This window comes from Sus scrofa, chromosome 1, assembly GCF_054392235.1.
Source record: "Sus scrofa isolate SSC_HxYL_T2T_F1_AM1 chromosome 1, Sscrofa_HxYL_maternal_Yorkshire_Landrace_v2.0, whole genome shotgun sequence".
NCBI classification, from domain to species: domain Eukaryota; kingdom Metazoa; phylum Chordata; class Mammalia; order Artiodactyla; family Suidae; genus Sus; species Sus scrofa.
Window position 1 is genome coordinate 117,617,177 of NC_139383.1, and position 23,585 is coordinate 117,640,761.

The 23,585-nt window shown below is 37.0% G+C and overlaps 1 protein-coding gene across 38 annotated transcripts in view; it reads left to right on the forward strand.

Annotated features, from left to right (window-relative positions):
• Positions 1–23,585, forward strand: part of HERC1 (HECT and RLD domain containing E3 ubiquitin protein ligase family member 1) — a 197,980-nt gene that overhangs the window by 82,471 nt on the left and 91,924 nt on the right. For all 38 annotated transcript variants that reach the window (XM_084967006.1, XM_084967044.1, XM_084967018.1 and 35 more), the window contains exons 18-25: positions 2,570–2,791; positions 5,523–5,696; positions 9,442–9,556; positions 9,645–9,765; positions 11,543–11,714; positions 14,029–14,341; positions 14,807–14,927; positions 19,531–19,582. In XM_084967006.1, coding sequence (XP_084823132.1) covers positions 2,570–2,791; positions 5,523–5,696; positions 9,442–9,556; positions 9,645–9,765; positions 11,543–11,714; positions 14,029–14,341; positions 14,807–14,927; positions 19,531–19,582 — 1,290 coding nt within the window. The remainder of the gene's footprint in view (positions 1–2,569; positions 2,792–5,522; positions 5,697–9,441; positions 9,557–9,644; positions 9,766–11,542; positions 11,715–14,028; positions 14,342–14,806; positions 14,928–19,530; positions 19,583–23,585) is intronic.

Consider the following 23,585-nt stretch of genomic DNA (forward strand, 5'->3'; position numbering starts at 1 on the left):
TCACATGCTTTATTGGAAAGAATTTTGGACTAAGGCATTAAAAGGTTTAGATTTTAGTATTGGCTCTGCTTGGAATTTGGCTGTATAGTCTTAGACAAGTCAGTTGTAACTTCTTAAAGCCCTGGTTTCTTCTGTAAAGACTGGGATTAAACAGAATACTTTGAGGGCCATTTTATAATCCTGTGGTTCTGTGACAGCTGGATTTAGATGAAGTCAAGTGGTAAAATTACAGCTGTATCAGGATATTGATTAGGCTTTGTATGGAGTCATTCCAGGTTTAATCTTGCTTTTTTTTTTTGTCTTTTTGCCATTTCTTGGGCCGCTCCCGCGGCATATGGAGGTTCCCAGGCTAGGGGTCGAATCGGAGCTATAGCCACCGGCCTACGCCAGAGCCACAGCAACACCAGATCTGAGCCACGCCTGCAACTTACACCACAGCTCACAGCAACGCAGGATCCCTAACCCACTGAGCAAGGCCAGGGATGGAACCCACAACCTCATGGTTCCTAGTCAGATTTGTTAACCACTGAGCCATGACGGGAACTCCTAATCTTGCTTACTAAAGCATCTCAGAATTTACTAAGATTTACTCTATTTGTATTAGGTGAAATAGGTGTCATTTTATTTTGGATTTTTGTATCTGTGTTCATAACTGATTTTTTTCCACAGAATTTTCCTTTTCCATACTACTGTTGCAACATTTTTACTACCATAGTTATACTAAATTCATAGCAACAGTTTGGAATCTTCCATTTTTTTTTCTTTTCTCTGAAATAGTTTGTATAATCTAGGGGTTATCTCTTCTTGAAGGTTTAAAAGACTTTATAAAACTATCTGTGCCTGGTGTTTTTTTGTAGGCAGATTTTGGGTACTAATTTTCTTTTTGTTGGTGGTTATTATTCTCTTCCAGCTTTTTGTTTCTTCTCAAATCCATTTTGGAAATTAATATTTTTTTCTTTTTTAAAAATTTTTATTTTATGTTGGAGTATAGTTGATTTACAATGTATCAGTTTCAGATGTACAGCAAAGTGTCAGTTATGCATATATATATATCCATTCTTTTTCAGATTATTTTCCCAAATAGGTTATTAGAAAATACTGAGTAGAGTTTCCTGTACTGTACAATAGGTCCTTGTTGGTTGTCTATTTTATATGTAGTAGTATATATATGTTAATCCCAAACTCCTAATTATCACTCCCTTACCCTTATCTCTTGAAAGTTAATGCTTTTTCAAAAAACGTCATTTTGTTGGTTTTCAAATTTATTGACACAAAGTTGTTCATAATATTCACTTATGGTTTTTAAAAATCTCCAATGTATCTACAGTTCTGTCTTCTTTTTTATTTCAAATTTTAAATTTATGCTATCTTATTTTCTGGATTAATTTTATTTGTCCCTTTTATTAATGTTTTCTAATAATCAGGTTCTGGATATGTTACTCTTTTCTGTTTTTCTTTTATGATTTCATTTTATCTGTTCTTTCTGTCTAACTGTAGCTTTATTTTATTTTAAGTGAAGAACTTCTAAAAACAAATGTACAATAAGAACTCTGGGAGTTCCCATTCTGACTCAGTGGGTTAAGAAACTCATGTAGTCTCCGTGAGGATGCAGGTTAAATCCCTAAATGCCTTGCTCAGTGGGTTAAGGATCCCATGTCACCAAAAGCTTCAGTATAGGTTGCAGATGTGGCTCAAATCTGGTGTTTTTGTGGCTGTAGCATAGGTCTCATGTGTGGTTCCAATTCCACCCCTAGCCTGCGAACTTGCATATACCACAGGTGCTGCCATCAAAAAAAAAAAAAGGCATGGGTCCAGATATTAGTACTGGACAATTCTGATTTCCGGCCTTAAAAGCATTAAACAGTACTATGTGTCATTTTATTTGATCAGTCTTATTTTGATTTTGGAAGGGTGAGTTACATCAGTTACTGACTCTTATGGTAAAATTTGATCTCTATAATGAAGAGTAGGAATAGAATCCATTGGGATAATTCTGCCATATAGTTTCAGTGTTTATCTTAAAATTGGTAACTTTACGAAGGAAATTTTTATTTTATTTTATTTATTTATTTATTTATTTATTTTTTTGTCTTTTGTCTTTTTTGTTGTTGTTGTTGTTGTTGTTATTTTTGCTATTTCTTGGGCCACTCCCACGGCATATGGAGGTTCCCAGGCTAGGGGTTGAATCGGAGCTGTAGCCACCGGCCTACACCAGAGCCACAGCAACGCGGGATCCGAGCCGCGGCTGCAACCTACACCACAGCTCACGGCAACGCCGGATCATTAACCCACTGAGCAAGGGCAGGGATCGAACCCGCAACCTCATGGTTCCTAGTCGGATTCGTTAACCACTGCGCCACGACGGGAACTCCCGGAAATTTTTATTTTATAGCAGACTTATCTGAATGTATTTTAAATCAGTCTAGTAAAGAGAATATATACAGAAAATTTCATAATTTGTGTTTTCTTTATAAAATATTTTGCTTCAGTATCTTATTGCAGTGCAATAGAAATGAAAAACCTTGAGAATCTGGAATACCTGATAAATTGCTAATGATTTTGTCTTCAGGAGGGCCAGAACTGATCGATCCTGCTGGCGTACCATTACCTCAGCCAGCCCAGTCCTGGGTGTGGCTTGTGGATCTGGAAAGAACAATTGCTCTTCTTATTGGGCGATGTCTTGGTGGCATGCTTCAGGGTTCTCCTGTGTCTCCAGAGGAACAGGACACTGCATATTGGATGAAAACACCACTTTTTAGTGATGGTGTAGAAATGGACATCCCGCAATTAGGTAATGTGCTTCTCTGAAACATTTTGAATACATGCTTATGTTTGTACCTCCTCCTTCTTCATTTATTCTGGGTTTGCTGAATTAGAGAACTGATAGAATGCAAATTCAGTATTTGCAGGGTAGGGGATCCAAGACTGTAAGTTGAGGCCCTCAGGAAGATAGTTAAATCCTACAGCATTGAATAGTGAAAACAGCCCCCAAACTGGGGAAATGCGGGTCTGGTCCTACTCTGTTGTTACTTATCACTCATTCTGAGCAAGTCATCTAACTCATAAAAACGGGAAAATGCTTGATTATTTGTGTTCTGGGCCTTAGAGGTTGTAAAACTGCTTCATGGTATGTAAAGCTCTGGAAGGTTACTTACCATAACTTACTAGGACCCAGGTCATAAACACCTCTCAGATGTGAATGCCAGTCCCTTCACCGCCCAGTCTGTCCTGCTTTTATGCTGATGATACCTTGGTGATTCCCCATTTTTTTCCTCCCTACTTAACTTGCCTTTGAGTTTCCTCTCTTGCCTCATCTCTCATTTGTCTGCTTTGTTGGTAGGCTAGCTCTCAGTTGGTCTAAAGATGCAGATTTCTCCAGTTCCTGAACAGATGGTCAGTCGTTTTATCTAGAATTGGTCCTTTATTCTCTTTGGGTCTCTAATTTCAGTTGTTCAAATAATGAGTTAGATAGCCTATATGGCCTTATTAGATTTTAAATGTATAATTTTTCTTTTTCTTTTTTTGTATTTTTAGGGCCACATTTGCAGCATATGGAAGTTCCCAGGCCAGGGGTCAAATTGGAGCTGTAACTGCTGGCCTATACCACAGCCACAGTAAAGCCAGATCTGAGCTATGTCTGTGACCTATACCACAGCTTGTGGCAATGCTGGATCCTTTAACCCACTGAGCAAGGCCAGGAATCAAACCTGCATCCTCATGGGTACTAGTCGGGTTCTTAACCCGCTTAGTCACAATAGGAACTCCCTAATTTTTCTGGTAAGAGGAGACTCAACATCCAAGAAGGAAAGTATAAGAGAAAACACAGTCTGAGAGAATCTCAAGAGGGAAAACAAAAAGGAGAAACCAAGGCAAAATTCACGGAAGTATTCTCTTTTGAGGTTGGAGGGTTGGAGAGCGAGAATGAGAGCTGTTGAAGATTTTTCTCCTTTTCCAAATAGGAGTGTATGTTCATTGTTTCATTTATGAACTGGAAAGTGATTCTGGTCGTGGCTGATGAATGCTAGACTGGTGCTTAGGAACATTTGTATCTAAAAAAGTAGAATTGTGATTTTTTTCAAGGGGTATTTAACATCATAAATATTTTTCCAGTGCTATCAGTATTTAACTCTGTGATAGTCCCAAATGTCCTCCTGAGGACAAAAGTATCTTTGTCACTGCCTTCGTCGTATTTCTGTTATGTCTCCTTAGTTAACTGGCCTTTGTTATGAATAAAATCAATTTCAGCTCTGATGTTGCTTTTTAGTTTTTAAATTGTAAAGTCATGAAACTATTAAAATGTTACATTTTGTATTTGAGTGCTTGAATATATTAGGAAAAGGGTATTATCTTCGTAAAATTGTAAAAACATGATAATTCAGATATACTATGGGTTAAATTGACTCTGGGTATTAGCCCGAGAAACTATCATTTAGAGAATTGTTGTGTTTTTTAAATGGAAAATGAATTCTTTTCTTTTTTGCTTTTTAGGGTCGCACATGTAGCATATGGGAGTTCCTGCACCAGGGGTCCAATTGGAGCTGCAGCTGCTGGCCTACACCACAGCCACAGCAATGTGGGATCTGAACTTTGTCTGTGACTTACACCACAGCTCATGGCAACACCAGATCCTTAACCTACTGAGCAGCCCAGGGACCGAACCTGCATCCTCATGGTTACTAGTCAGGTTTGTTACTGCTAAGCCACAATAGGAACTCCAGGAAAATGAATTCTGAATGCCAAATGTCCCATTGAAAAATTAGGAACCACCTCAACAAATGTAAATATCAATTGAGGAATTGTTCATGTAAGTATCGCTCTCTGAGCTCTCTTTTTTTTTTTTTTTTTTTTTAAGCTATTTCTTGGGCCACTCCCGCGGCATATGGAGGTTCCCAGGCCAGGGGTCGAATCAGAGCTGTAGCCACCAGCCTACGCCAGAGCTGCAGCAACGCGGGGCCCAAGCCGCGTCTGCAACCTACACCACAGCTCATGGCAACGCCAGATCACCAACCCACTGAGCAAGGGCAGGGACCGAACCTGTAACCTCATGGTTCCTAGTCGGATTCGTCAACCACTGCGCCACGACAGGAACTCCTCTGAGCTCTCTTGAATCATACTTAAGTGATTATTTTCCCTTAACTCTAGAAAAAAGAAAAAAAAATCTTGTCTAGTCTCTTTCCCAATGGTCCCATGTTTCTCAACAAGGCTGTCATTCCATTTTGAAGAAGAGCGTTCTTTGTTATACAGGACTGTGCTGCACATGTAGGACATTCAAGTTCTCTGGCCTCTTCCTCCCAAAATGCCAGAACTCCTCCCTGGAGTCACACATCCTTCTGGAGGGGATGAAAGGGGTGATACTCCACCTAATTGAGAAACATTAAAGAACTTTACCTTTGTAGCATCTACTTAAAATGATTTGAAGTGTATCATTTCATATATGTTACGTAAATATGGTAAGATTTTATTTATAGCACCGAAATTTTTGAGGCTTGAAATGGATAACTTGTGTAATTTTTTTTTTTTAGACAAATGTATGAGTTGCTTATTAGAAGTAGCTCTTTCAGGAAATGAAGAACAGAAGCCTTTTGATTACAAATTGCGGCCTGAAATTGCTGTCTATGTAGACTTGGCCTTGGGTTGTTCAAAAGAGCCTGCTCGAAGCCTTTGGATCAGCATGCAGGATTATGCTGTTAGTAAAGGTAAGATGAAGTGGATAAAGGAGGTAAATATGTAGATACCTGTGTTACCAGCTAATATACACATATGTAAATAGAAAATCACAGGGGTCACCCTATTACTTATTTATAGAAAAAGGAATTTTACAAATAACACTTTAAAAAGTTTTCTTTTTCCTGTTTGTGGAAAATACCCTGTGTATTTTTCATATGTACATGTATTCCACTAGAAGAAAATGCACCTTGGGAAAATTGTGATTTATATGAAAAATAAATTCAGAGGTATTGTTTCACCGTTGAAGTATTCCATATAATGTAAATGGATCTAGTACGAGTCTGTTTAATGAATCTCTTCCATTTGCCAGCCCTAGAGTAAGAACTGAAAGGATATGTATGTAGAAGTCTGGTCATTTTCCTCCTCTGTAAAATGTTCACTCATTTTACAGTGCTGATGAATAAAGTTTTAAATAAGGTTTACTGGTTTTTTTTTTTTTTGTTTTTTTTTGTTTTTTGTCTTTTTGTCTTTTAGGGCTGCACCCACGGCATATGAAGTTCCTAGGCTAGGGGTCCAATCGGAGCTGTAGCTGCTGGCTACGCCACAGCCATGCCAGATCCGAGCCATGTCTGCGACCTATACCACAGCTCTCGGCAACGCTGGATCCTTAACCTACTGAGCGAGGCCAGGGATCGAATCTGCATCCTCATGGATGCTAGTCAGGTTCATTAACTGCTGAGCCACTATAGGAACTCCCAAGGTTTAATATTAGGTACAGTAGTAAAGTGCTATGCAAGTATGTGATGGTATTTCAGTTTCTATATATTATATGATTAATAAAACCAATTTTATGTACAAGTTTTCACAGGATATACCTGATTTTTTTTCTCTCTTTTTTAGCTCCTATGTTTTTCTCTTTTATTCATGGCTTGGATTGTTCAGAATCAATATCCCTAGTTATCTTTCTCCACATTTTTCTTTCTTCTCTTTTAATCACTGCTGCCCTGTTTCTTCCTTCTGTGATAGAAATGGTAAAATAAGTTCATTTTTACCTTTCATTTTGTATATCATTCAGATTTTTAAAAATAAATCTTATTGGAGTGTAGGTGATTTACAGTGTTGTGTTAGTTTCAGATATATAGCTCATTCTGATCTTTAAAACACCAGTGAGATAATGCTTTTGAAAGTTTAATTTCATACAACTTGTCATTTATTTATTTCTTCATTCTATTGTGTTGACTCTCACCAGAGGTAGAAAAGTAGGATAATGGAGGAGAAAAGAAAAGTTTACTTTTTAACTTATACTTTCTGATATTCTCACATTTACATAATTTTCTTGGAATATGCAGTTTGGTTTACTTTTATATCATATTGTCACTTGTTTCATTGCAGTGAGAACTTTTAAGAATTGAATATAAACATACATACTATGAATAAAAACTCATTGTATGTCTCCTTTTGCTGAATTGCTTATATACTGTAGCCTTGACTATGTACCTAAATAGTAGAAACGTTTCATAGTGCTTAGTATGAAATGACCATAACTTTAATGAAGGTGTTTTAAAAGAACCCATTATTTAAAAAATTGCATTGGAGGATAATCCCTGCTAAATTTGAAACACTGCAAATGGTGTTACTTCACTTTGCTTTTAAATTGAATATTAGCCTTCTTGAAATGACGTTTTACTTGATTTTAAGTCATAGCAGTTCTCAGAATAGCAAGCAGTCCCTTGGAACAGATGATCTCTCAAGAACCCAATGTGGAAAATTTTGCATATAATATAGACTATCATTTTAAGATCTCTGTGGGCTGTAAGATTTTCTTAAACTCTGGCATGTTTACCTTTTTTTCACCTATAAAATAGAGAAGTCTGAACTTAATTTTTTACCTAAGCATATAGAAATGACTGGAAAACCAAATTGTGAAGTTTTATTTCTTAAATTTGGAGTTTTAAGAAGGGGATTGAGAACAAAGTTGGAGTTCCCATTGTGGCTCAGCAGGTTAAGAACCCAGCTAGTATCCATGAGGATGTGGGTTCAATCCCTGGCCTTGCTCAGTGGGTTAAAGGATCTGGCGTTGCCCTGATCTGTAGCATAGGTTGCTGATGCAGCTCAGATCTGGCATTGCTGTGGCTGTGGTGTAGGCTGGCAGCTGCAGCTCTAATTCGCCCCCTAGCCTGGGAACTTCCAAATGCCAAAGTTGCAGCCCCCCCCCCAAAAAAAGACCAAAAAACAACCACAACAAAAACAAAAAACAACAAACAAAAGAACAAATGAGTTAACTTGGGACTTAGTATTTTCCAACAGTGTTTCGTTTGGTTTTGTTTTTAAGTAGCATGGTAAGTCTGTTAACAGAGTCTAGCAGACATTCTGGGGGTAGAGTAGACACTAGACCTTCGATCCCCATTTGGAATCTACTGAATGTATTGCATTTCCCCCCCCATTTTAAAAATTAAAGTATAGTTGATTTACGATGCTGTGCCAATTTCTGCTATATAGCAGAATGACCCAGTCATATATAAATACATTCCTTTTCTTATATTACCTGTCTCTCCCAGGTGTATTGCATTTTTAAAGCACAATACTGGTCTGCTAACGTGGAATTAAAGAAAGCTGCTGTGACTAGTTCTTATCATTTAATGCTGTGACTTGAGTTTTCAAATGCATGTACTCATCTCTGTCCAAATATTTCATTTCTTACCCACCTAAATGTACATGTATTCACAGTATCTACTTTAATGGCTTCTAATACTGGATACACACTTGACTAGTTTACTTGGTATCTCCACTGGGATTTCTAATAGATAGTATTCAAAACCAGATTCCTGATTTCAGATACCTGTCCACTCAAAGTGTTCTTGTGGTCTTCTCTCAGTAAAAGCCAGCTACATTCTAAATACATTATAGTCATCCTTAATTTCTCTCATTTTTGCATCTGATCCATCAACAAATTCTTTCAATTCTGTCTTCAAAATACATATGGAATCTGACCACTTCTTACTACCTCCACTGCTAGTACTTTGGTCTGAGCCACCATCATCATTTCTCACCTGAATTATTGCAACAACTGCTTCTGCTGTTGCTGTCCCTGTAGTAAGTTCTCCACTCAGCAGTTAGAGTGAGCCTTTTAAAATACAAATTATGTCATGCCATATCTCTGTTCAAAGCTTTCTAATGGTCCTTCCCATATCCCTCAGAGTAAAACCTAAAGGACTTGCAATGGTCTGTGATGCTCTGTGTGATGTGCTCCCAGGCAGCTTTCTCTTGTCTCCTACCACTCTTCTGCATGCACACTTTGCTCTAGCTGCGCTTGGCTCCTTGAACTCACTTTAGGACCTCCACATAGTTTTTTTTGAAAGGACACTGTTTCTATGTGGCTTCTTCCCCTATTTCATCTAGATCGCTGCTTAATTTTCACTTCATTGGAGACCTTCCCAAACCAGCCTTTATGAAATAGTAAACCCACACAGTACAGTATTTCCTTTTCTCCTTACCCTGCTTTATTTTTCTCTGAGCACTTTTCTGTCATATTAATGTTTTTATTTATTGTCTCCCCAAGTCTCCTCCCCCTAACTGGAATATATGCTCCTTGAGATCTGGAACTTAGTTTTGTTCACTGCTGTACTCCTAGTACAGTATGCAGGATCTAGTAAGTGAATTTATTAAATAACTGCTTAGGAAAACAATAAAATTCAGGTGTCGGATTACTAAAGCTATTAAAATTACCTCTGAACTGTTTCCTGTTATAAGTCAATGCATCATTTTTATTTTCAGATTGGGACAGTGCAACTTTAAGTAATGAGTCACTGTTGGACACTGTGTCTAGATTTGTTCTTGCAGCTCTTCTGAAACACACAAATTTACTCAGTCAAGCATGTGGAGAAAGCCGGCAAGTAACTTAAAACTATCCTCAGACAAATATTTGCTCTCATGATGTTAGAAATTAGGTAACTTTTCTATTTTGGTTCTTTATTTAGATATCAGCCTGGTAAAAGCTTATCAGAAGTATACCGTTGTGTGTACAAAGTTCGAAGTCGTTTACTTGCTTGCAAGAACCTTGAGCTTATTCAGACCAGGTCATCATCAAGAGACAGATGGGTAAAGTTGGAAATCAGTTAATTTCTATGTTTTTCTTCAGGCTGTGAGAGATAGCTCCATATTGGTTTATGTGAGAGGGAAGAATGTGCTTTAATTATTGCATATGTTAAATAAATGTTGAATAGTTCTTTTTGTGGTGAAAAAAATTAGATGAGTAGAAGATTGAGGGTTTATTTACCCTCATATTTATCAAGTGTGATATGACTGCTAAGAAAGTTTATATATTCTTAGGTCATATAAGTAATAACAACAAATCAAATTGTCCAAATCATATTAAATACTATTCCTTTATTTTATGCTGATCAGACCACATTTGAATTATCCTATTTGATTTGGGATGCCATAACTTATGAGGGATATTAGCAGATTATCTTATATTGGTGAAAGATCTGAATATCATCTTATACAAGAACTAGAAAGTGTCAAAGATGATTAGCTTAGAAAATGGAAACAGGGGAATTGAATGATAGCTGCCTTAAAAATACTTAATGGGCTTCCATGTTGGAGAGTAAATAAATACATTCCCTGATGTTCCAGAGGGCGCAAGTAGGACCAAAGGGTAACAACTGAATGGAGAATTGTTGTTAGCTAAATATAAGAAAAAAAGTCTTCTGGTGATTAAAGTTGTCCCCTACTAAAGATTGAAAACTTTTATTAAGGATGTTCCAGAAGTAACAGCAAAAATGAGATGATTTCTAAAGTGCTTGATAGCCCTGATAACATGATCATGTAATTAGGGAGCATAGCCTGAAACATCACTTTCAGAAGTGCTTACTTTAAAACTTCGTACATTAGATGTTTTGTACTCCATTTTTTAAACCATGGATTAAAAAAAAATTGTCTCTACATTTGTATTATTGTACTTACTCTTTTGGCATGTACTGATTTAATATTTGTGGTTCTGACTCTTTGTTAGTGACCTTGAATGCCCATGGAATATATTAATTTACTGTTTCATTGAGGCTCCAGTTTGAAACTCACATATTATGGGGATAAATGACTTTTTGTGAGTCTGACTGCTCAGTATCCCCATCTGGCCATGAATCACAAAATAACATTTATTTTCCAAATAAGGATATCATTAAAAATTTTTATTTGTGCTTTATATTGAAATTGGTGGGGAAAATAATAAACTGTTATGGCATTTTTGACTCTACTTGATGTAAGGACTCTTTTCTAAATAACTGCTAGATAGCATAACCATCATGAGAAACATAATTAACATTTTCCTTACCAGATTTCTGATTTTTGGTTTTCTCAGGGGCAAAGTAAAGGAAATAATGAAAAACAATACTTTTTGTATAATTAAAATTTACTAAGAGAATAGAACGTAAATGTTCTCACCAAAAAAAATTTTTTAAGTACTGTTTTGTTTTAAATTAGAGTTTTTAAACATTTATACAGAGTAATAACAATACACAAACTTGAGGGAGACTGAATGGAATCAAACAATGTTCTTTAATTACCTTTTATACTTAACATCATATTCAATTCATTTTAGGTTACAGCTCTGTTAGCAATTTGCAACTGAATAGCAGTATATATCATTCAATTTATAGCATGACAGAATACTGATGAAGAGTGTGTTAGGTGTCTGTATACATTCTTTCTAATCTTTTCAGATTTATCCAGGGTATCTTTTGCATTTTCGTAGTAAAATTCATGTGTTATTTCTGCTATTAGTATTATTTTCCATGGTAAAAAAGTCAAGGTTTTAATGAAGTTTTTCAAAGTTTTTGAAAAATATATTCAGCGTAGCTCTGATCATTTCTTGAAGATCCCAGAAAACCAAGATTCTGCAGATGCTGATCCTCAGGAGCATGCATTTACCCGGACCATTGATGAAGAAGCTGAAATGGAAGAACAGGCTGAGCGAGATCGGGAAGAGGGGCATCCTGAGCCAGAGGATGAGGAGGAAGAACGGGAACATGAAGTGATGACAGCTGGCAGTGAGTACACTCTTCTTGCTTTACAGATATACACTGTGGCATTCTTTTTGGTAGGGAAACTGGCTGTAGAAGAGAAAGGCAAACATTTCTTTATAATTTTTCTAAAAGGATCTGATATTCTCCTGATGATCTGAACAATATTACATAACATTTCAGCTCTTACAACTGTGTTAGTTCCATCCTGAAGGTATTAGATTGCATGTTTTGGGCTGAAAAGCTCTGAAAGCAGGCTTTTGGAAATAGTACCTATTCCGTCGAGCCTCATTCATGAAGTAATTTTGATGTCCATGAGTCATTGGATAGGGTCGTTCAGAGTTTGTTCTCTGAAGTGTACCAGGTTGTCCATTGGCCTGGCCAACCTCTGAGTGGAGAGGAAGAGAGCCCCTTTTCCGTGCCTATTAGGAGAGCCCAGTTATTTTCCATATGTAAAACTTTTAAAATTATTAACTTCACTGACTACACTGCTGTTTTCAGTAGAGAGCAAGAAAGTATTATTAGCTGGTGAATAACATTTTTCATACTTTTATATTCCAAGGCTACAGATAGTTTTAAAGAGAACTATCAAAGCTTAAACATTTGTTAGTATCTGTTGAGTGATTTGGCTCTTCCAAGTTAAAGTGTGTATTCACTTTGTAGCTTAAGGCATTATGGTTAGTTAATGCATTTGATATTGGGACTGTCTGTATATTTCAGTCAATTTTATACCTAACTTTATTATCAATTTGTGTTCTGCATATTTCTAAAGAAAGATTTTGAGGTGGCTCAAAACAAGACCAAAGTACATTAAAACAAAAAGAAAAAGATAAGGTCCAAATGGAGAAAAGGGTTTTAAAGATGAGGAGGGGGAGAATAATTATATTTTAAAAGCCGAGGCTGAGGAACTTGTGCAAATGAACTTGTCTTAATTTAGAAATTCTTGAAAGCAAAGATCAAAGAGGAAAACACCCTTAATTATTAGTAAATAATAACATAACCCTCAGTTATTAGTAAAAGCATAATAATTACCTGGGGAGTAATAATTTTTCAACTAGCTACCTTTTTGAGCACAGGTTAAATGCTGGACACTGGATGAAATACTTCACATTCACATAAATTAACTTATAATCCTTTAAGTCTTAGAAAATGATTTCTAGTATTACTCTATTCTAAAAATGGACAAACTGAGGTTTAAGGAGGCAAAATTAAATGTCTAGGGCCATAGTTAGTAGCAACTGGAATTAGAATCAAGTCTGCCCAAAATTCTAGTGACCATTTTCTTGATTACCTGAACTGATTTCCAGCTCTGGACTGGTTTGTTGCTTTGATTTTCTTAGACATAAGGGACTTCTAACAGCATAATGAATATGTTGTCATAATAATACTGTGAAACACTCAGATCTATTTTTAAAGTTTATTCTTCCATGTTAACAGATGAGTCTAGTATTTTACTAACTTTTTTGCCTAGGTTCCCCATAAAAAATAACATCTCCAAATTTGAGAAAAAAAAATTTTCTAACTGTAAAATAGCAACTACTGAATCAGAATCTTATTAAACCCACTGATTTTTTGCACTTGTGAATTGGGAAGGGATGGCATTAGACAGACACTCCTGGTGATGCCATTTGACTCTGGAGTCAATCTTAGCTGTGTATTATAACCAGATTCTGTTTCAGCAAAGACCTTTAATGGTTGTGCTTATTTAATGTGTTCCAAATACAACAACGTGTAGGTGTTAGGAATTATATGGACTTTGGAAGGGGAAAGGGAGCTTTTCATTATAATTAATGCAACTTAAGTTTTGTTTGTTTCTTTTGCAACCTGACAGTTTTCAAGCCCAGGTCATGAACATTTCAGAAACAGGAAGTTATTTTATCTAACCCAGTGCTTCTCAGACTTTAATGGCCTTCAAAATCAGTTGGAAGGCTTGTTAAAACACAGATTGCTGGCTCCATGCCTAGAGTTTCTGTTACAGAAATTCTGGGATAGACCTAGTATATTCCATTTCTAATGAGTGCCCAGATGTTGATGCTGCTCTTCTGGGACCACACTTTGCAAACCCCTGATCAAATGCATAAGAGTAGAAATAAAATCAACCAAATCTAAATTCTGTAAAGGCATCAGTATTTCCTATTGTGATTTTTATGAAAAGTTTAATATATCTGTATTTTTTAAATAAGATTTTAACTTTTGTTACTTTGCTGTACTTAATGCCTAAAAAAAGTTTTTCCCTCTTTAGTAAGTTTTTGGTCCAAACTTTTTGACTATTTTTATTGTTATTTTCTTTGCTTTTCTCTCCCCATGTGTTAAGACCTTGTTTTTGTGTTGCATGTTACAGAAATCTTTCAGTGTTTCCTCTCAGCCCGTGAAGTAGCTCGTAGCCGAGATCGAGATAGAATGAGCAGTGGGGCAGGGTCTGGGGCTCGAGCCGATGATCCACCTCCTCAGTCTCAGCAAGAGCGAAGGGTCAGCACAGACCTTCCCGAGGGTCAGGATGTGTACACTGCTGCCTGCAACTCCGTGATTCATCGATGTGCCCTGTTAATATTAGGAGTAAGTCCTGTGATTGATGAGCTTCAGAAACGAAGGGAAGAAGGACAGTTGCATCAGCCTTCTACAAGTGCCTCTGAAGGGGGTGGACTTATGACCAGGTGGGACTGACTAGAAACTTAAAACATCTTTCTCCTCCCTTTATTTAATGAAATGGTTTATTCTCAAAGTTATTGTGTTCTGAAATTAACACAGACATGGAGGAGGAAATAGAAATTGAGGAGGATGAATTTAAAGTAATGTAAAGTGTGGTACTAATTCAGCCTGGAGTATAAACTTCAGATTCAATGAGGAGACACAGATTTTCATACATATAAATAACAGAATAGTTGAGAAACACATAACAGTATTTGCATATCTCTGTAATGTAGTGACATGAAAGTCTTTCTGATATAATCGAGACAGACTTTGTGCTTAGACCTAGCTAAGAATCAGGATTTTTCCATCAACAGATGTAATTACTCCTCACTGTGTGTGTATTTTATCTCTGTGCTGCTAGTTGCATTCAATTTTATGTTCACTAACAGTCCCAAATCGAAAAACTTTTCTTTGTGCATGTGAGACAGGAGTGAAAGTCTTACTGCAGAGAGCCGACTAGTCCACGCAAGTCCAAATTATAGACTGATCAAATCGAGGAGTGAATCTGATTTGTCTCAGCCTGAATCAGATGAAGAAGGTTACGCACTGGTAGGTATATCTAGATTCAGTAAAGAAGGATTTGTGTGTAGATACATAAGGCTTTGGTTAGAGTAAGTAATATACATTTGTTTCAGACAAAAAACTTTTTTAAAAGAACTTTTAAGAGAAATGAGGTAATTGTATTGCATATTCATCACCTATGTGTTAAGGACTCTCAGATTTCTATCTTTAGCTCTGCCGTCTTCCTAATCTCCAAATTCATGCATCTAATTTTTATTATTTTTTGTCTTTTTAGGGCTGCACATGTGGCATATGGAAGTTTCCATGCTAGGGTCCAAATTGGAGCTGCGGCTGCTAGCCTACACCACAGCTCACAGCAATGCTGGATCTTAATCCACTGAGTGAGGCCAGGGATTGAATCTGCATCCTCATGGGTACTAGTCAGATTCGTTTCGGGTGAGCCATGACAGGAACTCCCAAATTCATGTATATGTGACTCCTTGGTGGACATTCTACCTGTACATGTCAGGTGACCATAATCTTAACCTATCCAAAATAAACTTCTCTTACTCCCAAACTTCTTCTCCTCTCATATTCCCTATCTAAGTAAGTGCTATTCTTAATTACTCAGGCTGGAAACCTGGGCTCATCCTTGACTCTACTTTTTCTTAATTCCAGGTCCCTGCAACCTCCTCACTCCCCACAATCTATTTAGACAAATCTTGACAATTTCAACTCTTAACATCTTTCTGATATGTCCTGTCCATCCCTCCTGTAACTGCTGTTTCAGACTTTCCTTCTTTTCTGCCTGGACCAGTACAGAAATCTCCAAACTGGTTGCCCTATCTCTTATCCCATGCCCATCTTTGACATTTCACTAGAATAATATTTCTAAAATACAAATCTGTTTTTCTTTTTAAAAATTTTATTATAATTCATTTACAATGTTCTGTCAATTTCTGCTGTACAATACAAAGCTGTTTATATCTCCTCTATTTACCAACTTTAAGTAGCTCTCAGTTATGTGTCAAAAAAGCCTGAGGACCTGGACTACAGGCATTTAAGGTAAACGTCAAATAAGTGAGATGCTGTTTTATATGTGTGTGTGTGTGTGTATATATATATGTATATATATGTGTATATATGTGTGTATATGTAACTCTCAAGTAGGAAGTAAGGTATGCTATAATGTAATGAGTAAAATAAATTACGGAATGAAAACTGTCTAAAAGATTCCTTCTATTTGAATAGCTTTGGACATGGAGTTCATAGCTGGGTTTTCATTTTGGCTGTTGCTTTACCTTATATTTTTGAGGAGCATGGATTGCTACATAAACATAATGCTGTTGTTTTAAAACAAACTTGTAAGCGTGACAGATTCCCCCTCTAAGGATAGGTGAACAGTATCTTCAAGTTTCATTTATTTTTTTTGTTCTTTTGCCTTTTATTATTCGTTCCCATTCATATCTCTGTGCTCCCAATTCACATTCCTAGTCTTGTAGTCTACTGAGATTCCTCTGTCCATTTAATTTTTCAAAGTTGATCATTCTCATTATCTAGTCTCCCCAGCCTTGTGGTAATTTTGTAATAGAACATGTCACTTCTCTCCTCAAAACCTCCAATGACTTTTTCCTCAGAGTAGAAGCCTAAGTCCCTACAGGGGTTTTTAAGACTTGAGGTATCCTGGCCTCGCTCCTCTCTGATCTCCTCTGCTGCTGCTCTTTTTCTTGGTAGACTCTTCTGCTACACTGACCTCTTCACCACATAACTTCCCCACAGGGCCTTTACATGGCTGTTTCTTCTGATTGGAATACTGTTGTCTGCAGGCAAATTCCCTCACTTCTGCTCTTCATTCTGATGTTACTTTTTCAGTGATGCCTACCCTGACCACTCTATTTAAAATTACAGTTTGTTTTCTTTTCCAGATATGCACTCTTTGTTCCACAGTAGGTTCTATTGATTTTGCCCTTGGGCAAGACACTTAACCTTTCTGAGCCCCAGCTTCTTATCTTTGCAATGGGGAATAACTACCTGTTACACTTGCTCAGGTGGGTTTTTAAAACATGTTGAAAGTTATGTTTTAAAAACATAATGAGAAGACAGATAAATGGAGGTGGCTTGAAACTAGATTTAACTGCCAAGTCTAGTTTCTACAGAATTCTAAAAAGATTAATAAACACATTTTTGAAAAAGATGGACTCTTGATCATCTTTCCTTATGGAATATTTAGAATGATAGTGTCATAAAAGGTGAAAAAACCAAGAACAAGAGAGAACAGATTCTCTTGTAAATGAGGCAGCCTGGGCTGAACCTTCAGCTTCAGAGAGCCTGGTATAGACAAAGAGGAGCAAGTAGTGGGGGTGTACTTAGGGTTTTTCCAGTTGAACTATGTTACCCTTCTGTCTGAGGTTATTTAGGATTACCATTCCTATCTTTGATATCTATTAGTACTTCATTTACTCTGAATTGTTAGTAAATGTTTTCTTAAAATAACTGAAGTTAATCAGTTCAGTGCTAAATTTGTGTTTCATAAAGAGTATTATGTGATCGGAGTTCCTGCTGTGGTGCAAGGGGATCAGTGGTGTCTTGGGAGCACTGGGATGTAGGTTCAATCCCTGGCCCCGCATGATAGGTTAGGATCCAGCCTTGTTGCAGCTGTGGTTTAGGTCCCAGCTGTGGCTCCAGTCTGATCCCTGGCTTGGGAATTCCCATGTGCTTCGGGGAGGCCGGAAAGGGGAAAAAAAAAAAAAAAGAGTTTTATGTGATATCCTATTTAATTCTCTGTCTTAGTAAACAGAGAAACCTAAATGAACATTTACACAGTTAAACCCTGATTGACAGTTGTCACTCTCATCAGTATTTCTTTTTCTTTTTTCTTTTTTTTTTTCTGTCTTTTGTCTTTGTCTTTTTAGGGCCGTACCCGCGGCATATGGAGGTTCCCAGGCTAGGGGTCTAATTAGAGCTGTAGCTGTTGGCCTACACCAAAGCTGCAGCAACACCAGATCTGAGCCGCATCCTGCAACCTACACCACAGCTCACGGCAACACCGGATCCTTAACCCACTGAGCAAGGTCAGGGATTGAACCCGAAACCTCATGGATCCTAGTCGAATTTAGTTCTGCTGCGCCACGACAGGAACTCCTTTATCAGCATTTCTTACTGTGCTCTCCCAATTTATCCCCCACATTTCCCTACTCTCCTATTTCATGAAGAATTTGATTTAACATCCATGAATAAATACTGTTTATAAAAGTATAAATTAGGTGAATAAATTATGTCTAAAAGAAGCTGAGAGAGGAAAATAAAGCCCTGAGTAAGATTTCCACACCTCTGCACATATCCTGTGGTGGTGTATTACAGATTGGCCACCAAATAGGAAAAAGCATGAGTTAATACGATTTAGTGTCTAAAAGGTAAGACTAAACCAGGTTTTCAGGAGAAACTTAGATGTTTCTCGTTCTGAGGCATGAGATAAAAGGTCCTGTGTAATAAAAATGTTATATACATGAAATGGTAATATCTTTATAGCTATTGTGACAACTCTTTGGTATTTGGTCTATCAAATGGCCTGAGGACATACTTATTTCTGGTGTGCGAGCGCGCGCGCGTGCGTGCGTGTGTGTTAGACAAAATGTATTTATCCACAGTGTGCATGCATATGTCTGTATGTGTTAGCAGGAAAAGATTTCCTGAACTGATCTGTTTTATTACTTCTGCACGCATTCTTCTTTGCCACAAACTTTTTTATTATGTGATAGAATACAGTTGAAATTGCCAAGACCATAATGTCAAGTCTATACATAAATTTAAGTCACATGGTTTGTTTATGGCTGGGTGTACATATGAGAGAGTAGATAGTTCTCAACAGTGCCTCCCCACCACACACACACACACACACACACACACACACACACACACACACACACACAGAAATATACTCCCATTCTTCCTAAAAGCCTTCACTCTTTATTAAGCTGTCTGCAGTTTCACCAGTTTGAGATTTCTTCTGTTATTTAAAAGCGTTTTAAAATATTTTAAAATACTACCAGAAGGCTTAGAACTATGTATCAGATTCTCTTCTTCTGTATACTTAGCCAAGGCTAATGAGAGTTGAAAAGAATGGAAAGTGAGGATAGATCAAGTAGTTATTTTGGAAAATGGGACTTTGCTATAGCTGCTTTAGGCATCTAGGACTTGGCTACAGAGGATATTAATAAGAGATCATGAACTCCCTGGTGACTCAGTGGCTTAAGGATCTGGCATTGTCACTGCTGTAGCTCTGGTTACTGCTGTGGCACATGCTCAGTCCCTGGCCTGGGAACTTTTGTATGCTGCAGGTGCTGCCAAAATCATACTGTGTTTGGAATATAAAAGACAAAGATTCCAAAGAAGAAAAGGTGACAACAAAGAAAAACTTCTACTGTTTTACAGTGTTAATTGGCTTTATATTTTAGTATCTTAGAGTCTTGTGCCTGGGCTCTCTTACAGCTGTTTTCACTGGGTTTTTAGAGATTTTTTGTTCTTAGCCTGGCATGACTGGTGAATAAATAGCGCATTGCTATAATTATATAGTTTATTTTTTATTCCAATATTCAGTTAACTCTTAATTGTAAAATAATTTTCACAATTTTATTATTTATTTTTAACTTAGAGTGGAAGACGAAACGTTGATTTGGATTTGGCATCATCTCATAGAAAGAGAGGTAAGCATTAACTATTAAATATCTGATGAAATTAAGTAGCTCTTTTTATGTCTGATGTATTTAGATCTGTCATTGAAACATTTTATCAGAAAAGTTAAAAGGAAGATCATTTTCTTTAAAATATATACCCTTAAAAAGTCTGGGACTGTCTAGGAGTTAATCAGTTTTGTTTCTCATTTGTTGTGTGTTTTGACTTTTTAAAAGTCCTGTAGAACTCCAGAAGCAGTACTTTACATTGTGGGGGGTTATGGACATAATTTGCCATGTTTTAGCTCACTGGTAGAGTAGCTATAGTTTAAAAGGTGTTACAGGGAGAACTATTTATCCCATTTGCCTATCATACACACATTCTACTTTCAAACTGAAAGTTTCTAGTTTTTTCCTCCTTGCCTCTCAAGTTAGAGAATGTGAAAGATGAGCAAATGATTTCTTTAAAAAACTTTTCCCATGAGGAACAATTTTAGAGTGTCATCAAGTGTTAAGCTCATTTGTTAAAAGCTGTATCTTAAGGAATAATATAGTTACCTCGTTTATATGTACAAGTAGATGGAAAGAACAGCACTTTTAGATAATACAACTCCAAGGTAACTAAAAACTCTCCAAATATTGTTCTCTATTAATTGGCACTTTTATTTTTTTTTTTTGTCTTTTTGCCATTTTCTTGGGCCTCTCTCGCAGCATATGGAGGTTCCCACGCTAGGGGTCGAATCGGAGCTGTAGCCACCAGCCTACGCCAGAGCCACAGCAACACTGGATCCGAACCTCGTCTGCAACCTACACCACAGCTCACGGCAACGCCGGATCGTTAACCCACTGAGCAAGGGCAGGGATCGAACCCGCAACCTCATGGTTCCTAGTCAGATTCGTTAACCACTGCGCCACGACGGGAACTCTGGCACTTTTATTTTTATTGAACGCTTTTATCCTCTGGTTGTGAAAATGTGAAATGTTCCAGATATCTCCTGGTGGCAGTTTCCTAAAAGCCTGTGGGAAAACTGTTTTTTTCCATGATATTAAAAGTCTTTTGTATTTCAGAGTTAAACTCTTCCCTTGATAGCTTCCTTGGCAGGATGTTAGGTTCCCCTACAGAAAAAAAGGAATGAGAGAAAGAAATTTCACACACAGCTTTTTCTTTTTTGTATTTATAACTTAGAGGAAGAAATGTTGGTACTTAGAATGCAGAAAATGATTAATCTGAACTATTAGGAATTCTAAAGACTAGAGATGGTGCTTTCTTTATTGTAAAGTTTTAATACTATGGTGTATCAAGGCTGTTGGGTTTCTAAAAAAATTATAAGGTATTTGTGATATCAAATAAATGGTTAGTATAATGTGCAGTATGTATTTTATTATTTTTTAATTCTTTGAAAATTGGCAGTTCATGTGCCATAACTAGCCAGAGTACCTTTTTCTTAACCATGTGATTTAGAAATTAAATTTTGGGGGAGTTTCCATTGTGGCGCAGTGGAAACAAATCCAACTAGGAACCATGAGGTTGCAGGTTCGATCCCTGGCCTCGCTCAGTAGGTTAAGGATCCAGTGTTGCCATGAGCTGTGGTGTAGGTCACAGATCTGACATTGCTGTGGCTCTGATGTAGGCCAGCAGCTATAGTTCCGAATCACCCCCTAGCCTGGATCCTCCACGTGCTGTGGGTGTGGCCCTACAAAAAAAAATTAAAATTTTTGGAACAGCTTTATCTTTTTCATGTTGCTTGGTTCAGATGAAGATTGTTGCTGTCAGAGTTCCCGTCGTGGCGCAGTGGTTAACGAATCCGACTAGGAACCATGAGGTTGCTGGTTCGATCCCTGCCCTTGCTCAGTGGGTTAACAATCCGGCGTTGCCGTGAGCTGTGGTGTAGGTTGCAGACGCGGCTCGGATCCCGAGTTGCTGTGGCTCTGGCATAGGCTGGCAGCTACAGCTCCCATTAGACCCCTAGCCTGGGAAACTCCATATGCCGCGGGAGCAGCCCAAGAAATAGCAAAAAGACAAAAAAAAAAAAAGATTGTTGCTGTAATTTCTGTTTTATATTAAGGAAAACATGGCTCCAAACTTATTGAGTGGCATAAATGATCCAACCTATTACTTAAGAGTTTCCTACTGTACTAATCATATTTATAAGTGATAGTCTGTTGGTTAAAATTGTTCTTTTCCCTCAACTATTTATGATACTTTTGGAAATATAAATTTGAGATTCAGTCTATGGTAACTAATTATAGGACAAATTAATCATTGGAATAAAACAAAAAGTGATATCTTTGGTTTTGAATTGAGAATAACCTAGAATTAAGTATAAATTACTTAGGAGGAATCACTGTGACACTTTAAAATAACTATCCTATAGTTTCTACCTGTCCCAAATTTTAAGCAGTTGCCCTATAAGTACATATGGATTTTCTGTAGTTTTAGAGGTAAGTAGATTCAAATGAATTAAAGCCTTTAGTCAAAATTTTGTTTATGTGTAAGCCATCTTCTCCAAAAGCTGAAGATAGTAGCTAGACCTATTAACTTCTTGGAATTTAATTTTATTTTGTTGAAAACAGAAAGGAAATATAGGACCTCATGGGAAAAGTTTGTTTTTTTTAAATTACCTATTTAGGAAGTTATAATAGAGAGGCAAAACTAGTTATGCAAATTATGATGATATCCCTTAATGTGATACCAATTTATTCTAGTGATCATTACATCTTAATGTTCCCAAACAAAATTTTGTTGACTAGAAAGTAGAAGAATTACTGCTTTAGAAAGGGCCACAAAAATAGTCGTCATAATTGTGAATCCTAGTATGTGTGGATTAAACAATGAAAATGTACATTTAATAGTTTCATTTATTTAATGATAATGGACTTCCTTCTTTCAAAGAAATGAACACTGAAAATACATTTGGGACAAAATATTGAAAGGAATTTTTAAAAATCATGTGTATTTAGAGACTACCCTCTGACCACAGTGGTGTTTTTTTACTTTGTTTTGTTTTGTTCCTAAATGAAGGTAAAATAAACCTCCCTATTTTTTCCTTATTTAATGTCAATGTGGACCAGATGTCTTAAGCCATAACATGCCTATCTTCACTTGGGCAGATGAACCTACCAAGTCTGAGAACTTTTTGGAGCCATTCAGGTGTTCTGATTCTGACTTGAGCTATGAAGGACAAGCAGATGTCCAGCCAAGTGAGAATTCTTCTATGTGCTTGCTTACTCCTTTCCAATTTTTTGAAGAGGAAATGTAAACTTTTTCTTCTCACTTTGCTTTTTCATTTGTTAGTCTAGTGGTTCTGAGTTATTAAAAACCTAGTAAGAGATATTAGAGATAACAGTGTTTTATTACATCCCACTTACTAAAACTAAATGGATGTATCAATGACAGTTAATGTTCATATACACATTCTAGCTGCTCTTCTTATGCCTCCAGAAACTCCTCCTTGAGAGGACCTAATGCCCATAATTTCAGTATCTGGCACTGGGGATCCTGGAATTCATGCTGTTGAACCATGATTGCTTCTTCTCCCCTCATTCCAGTTAATGTTTCACAATTGATCCAAATTCTTTGTCCAAGAAAGTGAATATGGTAGGAAGGGGTAGAGCAAAGTGAGCAAATAAATTTAGCTCAGCCAACTTGCTCAGCTCTGTAGAGGCATCAAAGCTAAATTCTAAATTCAAAAATGTCATAAATTACTTTAAAAAGAGACAGGTGATACATATTTCTGTTTAACACTTCAGATGTAATATGAAATTTATATTCATCAAACACTTAGGAATTCTCATCGTGGCACAGAGGAAACGAATCAGACTAGGAACCATGAGGTTGCAGGTTTGATCCCTGGCCTTGCTCAGTTGGTTAAGGATCTGGAGTTGCTGTGAACTGTGGTGTAGGTCACAGACATTGCTCTGATTCCATGTTGCTATGGCTGTGTATAGGCCAGCAACTGTAGCTCTGATTAAATCCCTAGCCTGGGAACGTCCATGTACCACAGGTGCAGCCCTAAAAAGACAAAAACAAACAAAC